Source organism: Dendrobium catenatum, unplaced genomic scaffold (genome assembly GCF_001605985.2).
Source record: "Dendrobium catenatum unplaced genomic scaffold, ASM160598v2 original_scaffold_254917, whole genome shotgun sequence".
NCBI lineage: Eukaryota > Viridiplantae > Streptophyta > Magnoliopsida > Asparagales > Orchidaceae > Dendrobium > Dendrobium catenatum.
The window spans coordinates 1455397-1470699 of record NW_021573316.1 but is presented as its reverse complement, the minus strand read 5'-3'; the positions used below and the strand labels follow the sequence as shown (position 1 = coordinate 1470699).

At 32.8% G+C, this 15303-nt stretch overlaps 1 protein-coding gene across 5 annotated transcripts; it reads left to right on the top strand.

Annotated features, from left to right (window-relative positions):
* The first annotated feature begins 2302 nt into the window (after positions 1 to 2302).
* On the top strand, positions 2303 to 8209 carry LOC110103541 (mitotic checkpoint protein BUB3.1-like). 5 transcript variants are annotated; one of them, XM_020832307.2, is made up of 10 exons: positions 2312 to 2710; positions 2794 to 2924; positions 3467 to 3549; positions 4227 to 4493; positions 5591 to 5671; positions 5737 to 5773; positions 5866 to 5944; positions 6025 to 6125; positions 6215 to 6328; positions 7979 to 8205. In XM_020832307.2, the coding sequence occupies exons 1-9, from the start codon at positions 2591 to 2593 to the stop codon at positions 6303 to 6305; spliced, it is 990 nt and encodes a 329-aa protein (XP_020687966.1). In that variant the 5' UTR covers positions 2312 to 2590; the 3' UTR covers positions 6306 to 6328; positions 7979 to 8205. The 5 variants fall into 5 exon arrangements, 4 of the variants coding, with proteins under 4 accessions (XP_020687965.1, XP_020687964.1, XP_020687966.1 ...); XM_020832306.2 differs by lacking the exon at positions 5737 to 5773 and having other exon boundaries at positions 2309 to 2710; positions 5591 to 5714; positions 7983 to 8209; XM_020832305.2 differs by lacking the exon at positions 5737 to 5773 and having other exon boundaries at positions 2311 to 2710; positions 5591 to 5714.
* Positions 8210 to 15303: the final 7094 nt, after the last annotated feature.

Sequence of the window (15303 nt, the reverse complement as noted above, 5' to 3'; positions counted from 1 at the left end):
TGTTAGTTTATATCGTTTGGTAATAAACATTTGATATGTGATATTTGTTTATGCGTAGGTTGTAAACTTTGAGAAGGTGTGGCATTCCCTATAAAACAAAAGAAAGAATGCATGTAAGGTGCTTGAGTTAATTCTTGTTAAGAAGTAATGAAAGTTTTCTTTATAAATAATGATAATAAATGTGGCAATCAAATGTAGTTTCATTTGCTTCTCAACCAAGCATTTCATTATCCACTATATATCTATTATCTCCATGAATATTTTTCTTTAAATACCTTGCTTTAGGGAGCTTACACTTCATTGATTCTTTATAGTTAACCGAGCTCGTTGTTTAATTCACAAGTATATGATATTGTTGGTATACATCTTATAGTTTCAAAATTAATATTGAATCATTCGGAGGAAGCTTTTGAGTTGAGATACATGTATATTTATTTCGTCGGTTAAGAAAACCAACCATTGTAAATCTCTCCAAGAATTTCATTGCAATATTTTTGATCGCATGTATGGTGGGACATAACACATTCGAGTAGACTTATGCTTAGTTGATCAAATGTAATTTTATTTATATGATGTCGAATTAATTAGTTTATGAGAATGCTTTGATAGAACTTCGTTTTTTTTGGCAATGGCATGATAACTTGGAGGTAACTTATAATTTCTTAATAACTATGGTTATTACCATTTTAAATATTTAGACATAATGTTATGTAAAACCAAAGTTTAGATATTGCAAGTTAGGCCTTTTCTTTCTTTATCTAAAAATTTTTTGACCAAATGGTCATATGTGCCTCCTGCCAAAACATGACTTCATTAAAATTATATGTTTTCTTGTGCAAGTTGTGGAGATTGGTAAAGTGGTTTTGTCAAGATTAAATTGACATCTTCGAGATTTAAGAACTCCAAACAAAGGGGGATTATTGGGTTCGGACACAGCTTACGTTCGGTATTCACAGTATCCATTGTCCACACAAAACAATTTTTTCTCTTGATGAGCTAATGAGTCAGGCTCAATTTAGACATGTTAACTCGAGGGTTCATTTATTTAAGAAAAATTGTTATAAAATATTTTTAAAATTTATTAAAATTTGAATCTTTTTTATTCTTATATTAGGTGATTCATCTTTGTTAATTTTTTAAAGTTTATTTTAATAAAAATTTGAATTATGATTATTATTATTTGTTATAAATAAGTTTGATTGTGAGCTTGTTCGAAGGATTATGATTCAAGCTCGAGTTAATTAAGATCAATTTACTCTTGCTTAAGTTCGGCTTGATTTATTTAGATCCCTATAAGAAAATTGAGCGTGTAAGAATGTGATTTCTTCAATAAGTATGTAATATGGCAATGTCATTAATGATAAGTTTACAATCTTCCAAGGACTGAGAGGCTAGATATTGGTCTTGATTGTATGTTTAGTGTATTCATGAGGAGTGAGATCCTCTGATCTCACATAAGATGCCTTATTAAAAGCAGGGGCCTAAAGCTATTCTTAATGAGGCATAAGATTTCGTTTGAGACTTTTTTTTTTAATTGCTTTGTAAAGTAATTTTTTAATACAAGAGTTTTTAATTTGAGAAAATTTTAAATTAGAAAGTTGTCTTAAGGCTTCATTCGTGATTGCTTTTGTAAAATAATTTTTTGATATAAATATTTTTTGAATTAGAAATTTTTTATTTAAAAATTATTTTACAAAACAGTTACAAAATAGTCTCAAATGAAGCCTTGGGCCTCTCTTATATCAAATAATCATAATCAGTTGATGCCAAATTACAATTACATTCAATAATTTGGATTCAGGTTTTGATTGAGATAATTTTAATATTGATTTTATTGGTTTTTAAGAGATTTTTTAATTAAAAATCAGCTTTGCAAAATAGTTTTGGCATGGCTTTTTTACTGCTTCTTAAAACAGCTTTTTAGTATAAAAATTTTAATTTTTGAATTAGAAAGTTGTTTTAAGAAGCAGTAAGAAAGTCATCCCCAACGAAGCCTAAATATCCTTAATTTGCATTTTCTAATTGATTACTTGTAAATCACGAAAGCAGAATAAATTCAAAACTTTTAAATAAAAAATAATAATTCAACCTAATTTTCATAAAATAACAACTAATTTTGCCCTAATTCTTTCTTTTGAAATTACTGCTAACTATTCTTAGGAAATTATAATATATATTTTTGAGAAACAATAATAATATTATTCACTTAAAAAATATAAAATTTCAAGTATAAAACTAGCATAAATTACTTTTATTTATAAAAGAAATAAATTATTATTTTTGTGAGAAAATAAAATAATTTTCCCTTTTCAAATAAGCACGAAACTATAGGAAAATTTACACAGCTCCCTAAAATAATAATTCCGCCGCTCTCTGCCACGGCTGCGACGAGAGAACTGCGAGACCGGCGGGCTTTAAAAAAGCATTCAAATTCCAGGTTTCAACGCTCCTTCCGCCCCCTTCTTCTCTCTCATCTACAGTTCTGAGCTCTGACACACCATTTTTTCTCCGAATAACGCTTTCAAAGCCCTAATTCGTCCTGCTTCTAGCCGGAAATTAATCCACTAATCTCTCTCCTCCGCTCGCTGCTATGAGCGGAGCTCCTCCTTCCGGTAGTGGGAGGGAACTCGCTAACCCTCCCACCGACGGCATCTCGAATCTCCGCTTCTCAAATCACAGTGACCACCTCCTCGTTTCGTCCTGGGACAAGGTAATTTCTTCTTGCTTTTGTACAAAGCCTGATTGCGAAATGCCTCGGGATGGTGGTTTTAGGGTTTTTCTCTTTCTGAGCAGAGTGTTCGTCTCTACGATGCAAGTGCGAACGTGCTCAAGGGCGAGTTCATGCACGGCGGCCCCGTTCTTGACTGCTGCTTCCACGATGATTCCTCTGGTTTCAGTGCGAGTGCGGATTTCACTGTCCGGAGGTAAGAGGGGTTCAGGGGATGTTCTAGTCGAGCATGCCGGCTCTTATCAATCTGTATATCATTGTATTTTGGGGTTTAGGTTTCTTTGTCCGTGTCAATGATATAGGACATTTTAATATTCTTAACATGTTTCTTGTTGACTTATCTAAACGAAATTTCTTCAAGTTGTAATGCTGTTTATGTTTTTGTTGAAATGGCTGACCGAGCCTCAAAACTTTGCTGCTGTGTTCCTATTTCACCAAGTAGTGCTAATTTCTTATCTATAGCTGGGTTGTAAGTGTGCCCGTTAGATTTTTTTTCTTATTTTTAATGTTTGGATTAGTTCACGGGCAGGATATTGGTATCCTATTTAGTTTTTTTTTTTTTTGCAAAAGTGGGTCTAACGAATCAGTTTCTTTTTCATTTTTTCACTATTGATTTTGTCCCAGATTTTTTCCTGCATCTCTTAAAAAATTTGATGCTTAAAAATTTGAATTTTGTCACTACCACTTAGAAGAATTAAACAAAGGCCTTTTTCTAATAATTCTTTCCTTATAAAATAGGTATGTCTTTAGCTCAGGCAAAGAGGATATTTTGGGACGGCATGTTGCTCCAGTACGTTGTGTTGAATACTCCTATGCTGCAGGTTGGTGGCTGCATTTCTTTTTGTATCCATGTAATACTCATAGTTATTCTATTCGTAGCTTTTTGTCTTCCAAAATTTTCCAAAATGCAAAACTTCATAAGTCATGCACAATATAATATTTCTTGTTTTCTCATCACTCATTCAACATTTTCATTTTCCTATTTCAGTGACACTGTAATTATTTAATCAATTTTGCAACTGTTCATGGATTAATTTTGTTTCCTCGTATAGATGTTTGGCTATGTAACTTTTTTTTGTTTCATCCATTCCGACCAAGAATTTCTTTTATTTAATTGGAAATTGGCATCAAATTTTGTTCTTTTCTGAAGACATTCACACTAATCTGGCTCTAGATTTTATTTTGCATTGATATGTGTACATATACTCTGCTTCATACCAGCTCAGTTTATCAGGTTGATCACATCTATGTTTGGTATCATTGCCGTAAATAAAGATATTCAATGTTGTTGCATGCAAGGACATAGGATCGATAGACGTTAGTAAGGCTTTTCGGGAATGTTATGATACAAATTTATTCTTTTCATCTGCTTTATTTTTTTTCTACTTTGTATATTGTTAATGTCAAGTTGAAGTATTGCCTGAATTTTAGAATGCCCAGTTATGCACAGTTTTATTTCCATCATGCATTTTTATATACAAATTCATTAATGTATCAGGTCAGGTTGTTACTGGCAGTTGGGACAAAACATTGAAATGCTGGGATCCCGGAGGTGCAAATGGGCCAGAACACACTCTTGTTGGAACATACCCACAACCTGAACGGGTGTATTCTCTTTCTTTAGTTGGCCATCGCCTTGTAGTAGCAACTGCAGGGAGACATGTAAACGTCTATGATTTAAGAAATATGTCTCAACCTGAACAGCGAAGAGAGTCATCCTTGAAATGTCAAACTAAATGTGTGCGATGCTATCCTAATGGTACAGGTAAAGTTCTTTCTATGATTAGATTTCTTGGCATAATCAGCTTGTAGCTTAGGAACATTATGTGCTTTACCTAAGATAGATGCTTAACCTTAACCTAAGTAATGTTTAATGACCTAAGATTATGTTTTCTAATGCAACTATTATGATACTTATGATGCTTTATAGAGAATTCACCGATAAAAGTTACCAATTACATCAACAACTCATTTTCTTTATTTGAAAATAAGTGATAGAGGAGTTTAAATATAATTGGCATTAAAATGCCTGTAAATATCGATAATTTCTGCAAAAAACTTTGGAACAAATGAAATCAATGAGCAAGGAAATTAGTTTTCACAAAATTAGACTTTCTGACCAAAATCAAATCATTAAATAAACAATAACAAATTCTGGAAAAGAAATGGATAAGAAAGAATTTTCTTATGTAAAGAAAAATTAAGCCCCTTGCAAGTATAAGGAGATGATTTCTCCTGTAATTACGTAGTTGCTTTTTTATTACATTCAAAGGATCTTTATGAATAACTAACACTTGTTAGATCGGACTGAAGCATATAAATTTTATTCTAGCAAAAAATTCCCAATTACATGCAGCTGACCATTACTTATAAACTCTTCATAACCTGAGCTAGTAGATATATTAACCCAAGATCAATTTCAATTGAAATTTAAATTTGTTTCACTGAATAAATATATTATCAACTTGATTTAAAATCTCCAAACAAAGCCAAGTCAACACTTCCATGCAAGCTGCCGAACTATGCCATTGGAAAAGAATTTAATTATATTTGTTTATTGATTCGCATGTGTAGATCAGGGAAATCAAAATTGTGTTTGATATGCCACTGATAATTCAATTCCTAATATGCTAATAGTGAGTCTTGCCCCTTAGCTTAAGCTTTTGGATTGAGGGGTGTTTATTTATCCCTTAGTTTAAGCTGTTGGACTCAGCTTAGGTTCTTGATGTTCCACCCTGTAGAAATTTAGAAGTAATCTGCATTTAATATCCATCTATGTTCTTTTTTACATTTAAATTTTGTGCTGGCATACAAAATCTTACTTCTGAGGTATTATGCTCTCTATCCTGCTACCTTATTCAGGTTTTGCTCTTAGTTCCGTGGAGGGTCGAGTTGCTATGGAATTCTTTGACTTGTCTGAGGCAAGCCAATCTAAGAAGTATGGTTACCTTCTTAATCTATTTCAAGCGGTGGCAGTTTTAACCTTGTATGTATATTTGTATTTCAAGCGGTGTTTATGCATCTTGCTATTGCATTCCATCCCATGTAACCTCTTCATCTGCCCTTCTTTGAATAATACTTCTACAATGTTCAAAGGCCGAACTGGTTGTCCATTAACTTCTTTGTTTTTCTTGCAGATATGGGACCTTTGCCACTGGAGGTTGTGATGGTTATGTCAATGTCTGGGATGGAAACCACAAGAAGAGGCTATATCAGGTAATTTATAGCCCAAGTGCTCCTAGAAACTAATCTTAACTGTTGTAACAACAGCCTATTGTTCTTATGTCTTTTTTCAGTACTCGAAGTACCCAAGTAGCATAGCAGCATTATCCTTTAGCAAAGATGGTCGTCTGTTGGCCGTTGCATCTAGTTACACTTTTGAAGAGGGAGATATACCGTAAGCTAAGAAATTATGATCATGATTTCTAATTTAATCTCTCATAATTTGCACCATGGAGTTTAACACTATACTTTTAATATCTATAGTCACGAACAAGATGCTATCTATCTTCGGAATATTAATGAAGTTGAAGTCAGGCCAAAGCCTAAAGCAATTCATGCTGCTGCTCCCCTATAATTGAACACTCGTGAGAAGAAAAGGTCAGCGACTGGTGGAATTTCTTATTTTTAGATGTTTAGCTTCTTTTTCAATTGCTTTGAAGCACCTTTTTATGGAATTAACCAATTTTAGTTTCTGAAAGTTAATGGAGAGTGGAACACGGGGTATATTAATTTTAGTTGGATATGGTAGTTTCTATACAATTAACCTGCACAAACTGTTTTGTGGATTAAATGGTTCAAACGTTTTGAAGATTCAACATTTATAGTTTAAGGATTTGCTATTTGGTATGTTTTCTTTCAATTCTTATATATTTTAGTGGAATCTACAATTACACAATCTATCATTCGTCAATTTAATATCAAAACAACAATTCAATTACTATTGCACTTTGTTTCAGTAATTTCCTATTATTTTGTTAGTATTTTCATTAAATTTCTATAGTTTTTCAGTTGCTACATTTTGGTCCTAAAATTTTCTTCCCTCTTGCACCTTTCATTAAATTTCTTAGTTTCAGTAATTTCTCTTCAATGTAGTTTTCATGAACTCTCTCTCTTTAATCTTCCATGAAGCAATATACATCAATATGCCTTTTTGTACAATCTCTCTCTACTTTCCCTATCCCCTCTTTTCTCCCGTTTCCACTTAATCTTTTAAATTTCTCTATTATCTCTTTAAATTTCTCAACCAATCCATTTATTTTGAAACTAAACTTATATTTCATATTTAATTCAAATATTCAACCCTTTTCCTAAAATTCCTCATAAAAGTAGTCAATTCCATCCAATTCAATCCTAATTAAACCCTCCTAATCGAATCTCATCTAAAAGCTTAAATTTGCTAATGATGTGAAACATAATGCATGGAAACAAGAATAACAAAGAGAAAGGAAAAAAAGAAAATGAATAGGGAGATAAAAGAAGGACAATTAAGGTTTTTTTCCTTTAAAATTGTTTATATTGAAGATATGATAACTGATAGAAATATGATCTTTACACAACCAAAAAACAATAATAACAAAGAGAAAACACAGCATAAATTAGTGAGATTGAAATTATGAGCTTATTTTATTGATATCAACACAACAAACCAAGATAAATGTTAATCTACTATTCGAGCGGTAGATTGACTCTCCACAAATCCTAGACATCACTAGAAACAGCTCCAAAGAAAATTATTGCAAAACACAAAATCGCATAACGAAAATAAAACAACATAATTAATCCTATATAAACCTTCCTAACTCCATCCCATATCTGAATTCAAATCAGTTCACTTTCCCTAAATAAAACTTCCTAATTCTCTCTCAAATCTGAATCCAAATCAACCCCATTTCTCTAAATAAACCTTTCTAATTCCCTTCTAATTTTGGTTATAATAGGGTTTAGGGTTTAAGAGAAGGCACAATAATTGTAATCTTAGGGTCATAAGAGTATCGATCTAATTATTAGAACCTTTAATCATTGTGCTCAAAGATTTTTACTAAGATTGGTTAACTTGTGGGTCCCATGATATTAAAAGTATATTTTTTTCTTGTAATAAAGTATGCAGATTATTAGTTGATTTAGTTTGATATAGTAATGTGCTTCTTGCTTATCCCTTTCTTTATAGCGTATATTATTGTATTATTTTTGTATACTTTTCCTAGTTTCCTTCGTGGGCCTATTGTTATCCCTTATCTATTTTTACAGGCAGGCTCGGAAGTCCATGTGCATTGGAAGGGAGCAGGTGAGGTTGTCCTAGCTTGCTGCACAAGCTGGTTGGATTCAAATGGTGCGCAACAGAAAAAATGGATTCAATATTTTGGATATGAAACAATTGTTTCATCAGCTCTCTTGGATTCAGTATTTTGTATAGTAGGTCGTACATCATAAAAAACTTGAATGTTTCCTTCCAATTCTTGTTAAACAGAAAAAGTTCAATAAAAAATATGTGAATTACTAAAAAACATAAAATATATGTAAAAAAATACTAAAATTGTATCATGTAACTTTTTCCTCACATTCTTAGTTTCAATAAGTTGATTCATTTAAAATTTAAAAGACAACATAAAATCAGTTATACATATGAGATATATGAAAAAGTTTTGTTAGAACATCAAATCTTGAGCTTTTCATTTAAATCTTTCAATATAAAATTTAAATTTTTTATTTGGTCTTCTAAACTTTCGATTTTTTCTCTTTGTGAAAAACGTTTCTCTTGATAAAGATTAGTAAGAAAATAAAATGACAAAAGAAATTAAAGTGCTCCAAATAAATAACAAATAAAATCTCATACGCGTAAGTCAATTTTATAACCGCGGTCATTTTCTGATTGATCATTTTAATAAATTCTTCATCATGCACCGTCACTTGTTGCAATTCACTTTCTACTTCTTACAAAAAGGAAAGAAATAGAAAGTGAATTGCAACAAGCCTGAGTGCATGTTGAAGAATTTATTAAAATAATCAATCAGAAAATGACCGCGGTTATAAAATTAGCTTATGCGTATGAGATTTTATTTTTTATTTATTTGGAGCACTTTAATTTTCTTTTGACATTTTATTTTCTTATATTTTTTAATACTAATCTTTATCAGGAGAAATATTTTTCTCAGAGAGAAAATATTGAAAGTTTAGAAGATCAAGTAAAAAATTTAAAATCTCTGTTGAAAGATTCAAATGAAAAGCTCAAGGTTTGATGCTTTCACAAAACTTTTTCATATGTATAATTGATTTTATGTTGTTTTTGAAGTTTCAAATGAGTTAACTTGTTGAAGCTGAGAATGTGAAGAAGAAGTTACAATGTTACATGATACAATTTTGATATTTTTCTTATATATATTTTATGTTTTTTAGTCATTCAAATATTTTTTTATTGTACTTTTTCTGTTTAGCAGGAATTGAAAGGAAACATTCGAGTTTTTTGTAATGTACGACCTACTATACTGAATCCAAGAGAGTTGATGAAACAATTGTTTCATATCCAAAAAACCTTGAACATCTTGGGCGTGGAATTGACTTGATGCATAATGATGAGATGTATATTTTTTTTTCCGTAATTAATATTTTTCTCTAGATTGGTGAGAAGTAATTCTTTGTGCAAAGTACATAATATTTTATACATTACTATGATTTTAGTAGCCAATCCCACATAGTGAGATAAAAGCTTCTTGTTATCGTTGTTGTGTGATTTTAGTAAAATGTTATTTTAGTGTATGTGCCGAGTAAATAAAATTTTTCATGCCAAGGAAGTTGTCAGTGCACTGACACAAGTTGTAAATGATGCCTAAATCAAGTCCGCATGGTCACCGGTGATAATATTCAAACAACCAAAGCCATTGCTTTAGAATGCAGAATCCTTCATTCAGAAGAGGAAGCAACAGAATCAACTATAACAGAAGGAAAAGCTTTCCATGCTTATTCTTAGAAAACAAGAGAAGAAATTGTTGAAAATATATATGTAAGATTATATTAGGCAGCATCCCTTCGATTGTGATTTCTCTGTAGTCAAATCTTTGATTGTTATTATATATATAATTATAATGTATGTTTGTGCGAATAGAATAGACTTTGGCTGGTTCTTCTGTGAACTTAATACCTTCTTCTTCTACCTCTCTGTTTCGTGTTTCTTTGTATTCATTACAAGAGAACAACTTCAGCAAGTTATCATGGTATTAGATCCCAAGTTGTGGTTTCTAAATTTCATCTCCTTGACACAGTGAGTTTATTTTCAGATGACTCATTCTTTTGAAGAAATGAGTATAGCATATTCTTCGACCAATCCCTCCCTTGTTTCATCTCAAGCTCCGTTGAAGAGGAGTGAAGCGATCATTTCACCTCCTGAAGTTTCTAATGCTTAATGTTAAATTGGTGATGAATACTCAACTCAATGCAGACAACTATTCACTATGGAAATCTCAAGTGCTCAAGTTGTTCAACGCCAATGGATTTGACAGATATCTGAATGGTTTGACACCTAAACCAATAAAGAACCTTGTTAATCAAATAGGTGAAGTTACATCTAATCCGCATTACCAAATCTGGATTCTCATCGATCAAAATCTCGCAGTGGCTTTGTATTTCGTTATCTCGCCAAATATTTTACCTTATATTCAGAATTTGGATATGTATGATGAAATCTGGAAAACTTTGGAAAACAATTGAACGAAGACTCCAATCAACGAATTGTTCCTGCTTGTTGTGACTGAAGAACAAACTCCACATTTCGATAAAGGATAAGACAATGATGCATTATTTATTCTATATTAAGAGCAAGTGTGATGCTATCGCTTCTTCCGACACACCCTTAGACCCGGAAGATGTTATATTATACACTTTGAATGGATTGTGCGCCCCTGCATATCAATCTTTCAAAACTGCAATCCGAACACAGATCCAGCCAATTAATCTGGATGATTTCTAATGAAGAGCTGAATATTACAACGGAAACTGCACGGGAAAATCCGATTTTTCCATCCGAATATCCTCAGCTAGCTCTTGCTGTTGCTCGAGGACGTGGGTGCTTTCCTTCTAACTCAAATAGAGGTCGTGGTCGTTATAACAATTATCCTATTGCTCCCATACATAATGCTGTTCAATCCATTATGGAAGGCAGTGGAAGTTTAAGAAATTTAGCTTAAAAACTGTCGTCAAAATTGAAACTGCCACCAAATCTATAAAAAAATCTCCTTCACATTTCAATGCAAAGCAGTAGTTATTTGTCCTTTTTTCTTCCTTCTTCTTCTGCATGTCGACAAGAGCTCTTTACTCATTTTGTTCCCCTCGTCGACCGCCTCTTCTCTCTGTGCAAATAAAGGATTTTATTCCATTTTATTCCCGCTAGAGTTCGCCTTCTTCTCCTTATTTGGTTAAAAAATTAAGCGTTTGATTTTGGAGAGGAAGAGAAAAAGGCATGGAGGAAAAAAGATGGAGCTCGCCAAAGGCGCCACCTTTTTTGGGGCTGAATGCTCGCCGGAGCGCCAGCCGAAGAAAGGCTGGTCTCGCTGGTGATTGCGTAGTAACGGCAGAGCAATCCTTGTATGGAGAAGGAGATCCTGGACACTGTCGTCCAAGCTGATTTGGTGAGTCTTTTATTATTTTAGTAGAAAGGTTTTGGTAGAATGTATTTTACAATTTTTAGATTTATATGGAGATGAATTTAACATATAAATAATTAATTAATTTTTTAATTGTCAAGAGATAGAATCTGAAATATGATTTTTTTTTTTTCAATTTTTTACTATCAAATTTTTTTTATTTGTATATGTTATGATTAAATTAATAAATAAAGAAAAAATAATAAGATTTGTTTGTGAATTTTTATATTTGATTGAAAATTTGATTAAAAAAAAAGGATAATATTAATTTTTTTTTAAAGTAAAAAATAATATATGAAATGGGCCCTTATTTATTATATGGTGCAATTTAAATTTTAAGATTGAAAAAATATTACTTATATATAATAGATTAGGGGAAAAAAACATTTTTGTTATACATATTTGACCAAAGCTTTATCCAAAAATTTGATATTAAATGTATGCACTAAATGATTTATGATTATTTTTATTCCTACATGTACATATGTGATCGAGTTAAACTGACTTTTGAGCCAGCTCGAGCTCAACTCAACAAATATTTGGTGAGTTGATTTCAATGAGCTAATAAATAAAGCTTGAGCTAGACCCACTCATCTATAAAATATATATATATATATATATATATATATATATATAATACTATACAATAATACATAATAATATATAGCTTAAACTCTTATAATAAATTATGGGCAAAATATAAATTTCTAGACTTGGTCACGTTTTTTTTTTTTTCCATAAAGCAGTTTTTAAATTATTTTTCAAATATATTTTCTTAAAAAAGTTTCATGATTTGCAGTTTGCTTATAAGCTGAGTCTTAAATGTGAGCAGAAGAAGAAAGAAAGGTTGAAGAAGATGGAAGAGAGAAAGATCTACCTTCAGCTCCACGAAGCCATGGAAGCACTGGTTCACTTCTGCAGAGATGGTTGCCGAACCATCGGCCCCCACGACAAAGTCCTCAAGCGGAGCTCCGCCCCCTGCAATTTCCCAGCATGCAAAGGATTGGAGTCTCTGGTTCGCCACTTCGCCGGCTGCAAAAGCAGAGTTCTTGGCGGCTGCATCCACTGCAAGAGAATGTGGCAAATCCTGGAACTTCACTCTCGGCTCTGCCAGCAGAATCATGGCGGCTGCAAGGTGCCTCTTTGCTGGCATTTCAAGGAGAAGGTGAGGAATCAGAGCAAGAAGGAAGAGGTGAAGTGGAAATTGTTGGTAAGCAAAGTGTTGGAGGCCCGAGGCTAAGACATAAGATGTTTTTTTTTTCCTCTCTTTTTTGTAAAGATATCAAAAGGTTTGCTTGGTTTGTATAGATTTTTGAACTATTGAGTTATAATGAGTTTAATTTTGATTATGAGGTTTAAGGACTGTTTGGTTGCATTGTTTGAGAAGATAGATAAGGGTTTATGGTGGCATAAAATATAGCTGCTTGATGATTGAGTTAAAAACTATTCACCATGTTCTATTTTTTTTTATTTAAGTATTAGTATTCGATACATTTCCTCTTAGTTTACTTTATTTACCATTTTGCCTATTTGTATGGGTGGAGAAATTATTCTGTGAGGAGTTTGGAATCTAATAAAATGAAGTCACTTTGTTAGTTGGACAACTTATTCATAGGGTGTGTATAAATTCTCTTTATTGTTGACTGTAACTGCATACCACCGACTCCCCCACCGACGGCAAATTATTGCATCAGGTCACCTGACAGAGAGATGCGTTCGGTCTCTCTCTGTCTACAGTAACCTGCGCTTTACTGTAGCAGTGCTACAGTAAAGCGCAGGTTACTGTAGACAGAGAGAGACCGAACGCATCTCTCTGTCAGGTGACCTGATGCAATAATTTGCCGCACACATCCTAAAATTGGAATTTTTCGGAGCCCACATTTATACACATATGTACAAAGTGTGTACAAGCTATATGACTTCATTTCATTGGAGTCCGAACATGAGCTATGTTCGAACTCCGCATATAATAATTTCTTGAGTGTTTGAGGCTGATAGTAGTATATGCATTTCTAATAAATTTATTGGAGAATCATTGAATATCATAGTGGAAATTTTTGTTGTTCATGGGAGGCCCCCATGCAATCCCTTGCAAGCTCAACTGATGGAATCGAGGTCGGAGTCAACAATACAATTCAATTAATTGACATAATCAGATTTCACATAGAACTAACATAGCAAAGTAGTCAATAGTTTATAATTGAAAGCCACTAAACATTCTCAACCCAATAAAATTGGTTAGAAAAAAAAAAGGAGTACAAGTTCTTGGTTGTTCGGTGTGAAATCTAATTATATTGATTAATCGGATTAAACTGCCACCTCGGATCTCAAGTCTTTTTCTCGTGCTTGCTGGGGTTGTGGGGGTTTACCCTCTACTTGAGTTCAGGTGCTTTGCGCCTGAATTTTTTTTTTTTTTTTTTTTTTGTACAACATTCCGGCGTTCTGTACTCGAGCGCTCCGACATTGTGTTCCTGAGCGCCCCAGCGTTGATCGACAAACAGAGCTCCGCAATGCTCTAGATTCAGCACTGCAGCATTGTGTACACTGCGGTGCTGTGAGTTTGAGCACCGCAGCATCATAATGACAGAGGCTTGAACGTCGCAGTTGTCAAACTAGCAACATAGCACTTCAAGGCAGACTTAATGGTTTTCTCTCTTATTTTTTCTCAAGGGTTGCGTCCGTTTGAGTTATTAACTTGACTTTCTCTTATATTGTAGTAGTTAGAATAAGAGAACTATGAAAACAGTGTAACAGAGAAGAGAAGCGAGAAGAGAGTATGAGAGAAGCAAGATTTGTCAATCTAATGCTAACATTATCAAATGAAAGGGTAAAATGATTAGAAGCACCGATATAAATTGCCTAAGCTCAACTCCCATTATTACAATTCCGGACTTTGAAAAGCATTTCTAAGTCGAATTCCATGCTTCAGCCGTTGACATAGAAGCAATTTTCACTCAAGTTTTTCAGTGAAAAACTTAGTATTCTAAGATAAAAAAGGCTTTAGTAGGCGAGCCAGCCTTCTCGTCACCTTAGAGACTAAAATCACAGGGATGGATGAACTTCAACACTTCTATTCTTCTTATACAAATTGCATTGTATCCTAAAGCAATTCTGTCGAAAGGATCTCTTAGACATGACTATTCTATGCAGCTGAGGTTTCCTTTTTAAGGGAAACCAATAGCGTTCTTCAAACACTTCTTTGAGCCACTAATTAATCTATGATAAATCATAGTAGAGAACTAGTTGCACATGCCAGGTGAGAAAATATTCGCAAAGCCCATTCCTTTTGGCCATAATTAAGATTAAGCTGCTCTACTTGCTGAATTTGGCTTCGTTTGGAACAAATTTCTTAATGTTTTCTAACATAATTCTCTAGTACAAAAAATTTTTGAATTAAAATTTTTGTACTAAAAAGATGCTTTAAAAAACATATAAAAAAATTGTCTTAAATAAAGCCTTAAATATCTGGCCAACATTTAATGTTGCTAATCTTTATTATTATCACCTACCAAATGATAGTGATGTGAAGATTACTGAACTTGAATTGGGTTCTTCTGAAACCGAAGAGAATTGATGCAGCTTACAACTTCTCTCCATAGCTCTATTTTCATTATCTTAAATAATATTTTAACTTCATAGCTTAAACACTTTTTAAGTCACATTTCCTCTTAATTTACTTTAATTAACGTTTTTCTTGTCAATGTTTGTGGCTGGTTCTGGTATATGTATTCCTTGAGAATTTGTAGGAGAATCATTAACTATCAAAGTGAAAATTTCACTATCCATGTTTCTTTTTTGTCTTCCAATGTGATCCTTGGAGCTGTGTCACTTTTTTTTTTTTTTTTTTTGGAGCTGTTTCACTTGATAATGGCATAATGAAAAAGATTTTCCCAAATTAATTGAGGAGAATATAGGTAAGAAATAATTTCGTTAAAAAGC

Coding starts and splice junctions, on each gene's coding strand:
- LOC110103541 (XM_020832306.2), top strand. CDS start 2,591: ATGAGCGGAGCTCCTCCTTCCGGTAGTGGGAGGGAACTCGCTAACCCT. Junction 3,550..4,226: donor TGAATACTCCTATGCTGCAG/GTTGGTGGCTGC, acceptor TTAATGTATCAG/GTCAGGTTGTTACTGGCAGT. Junction 5,945..6,024: donor ACAAGAAGAGGCTATATCAG/GTAATTTATAGC, acceptor GTCTTTTTTCAG/TACTCGAAGTACCCAAGTAG.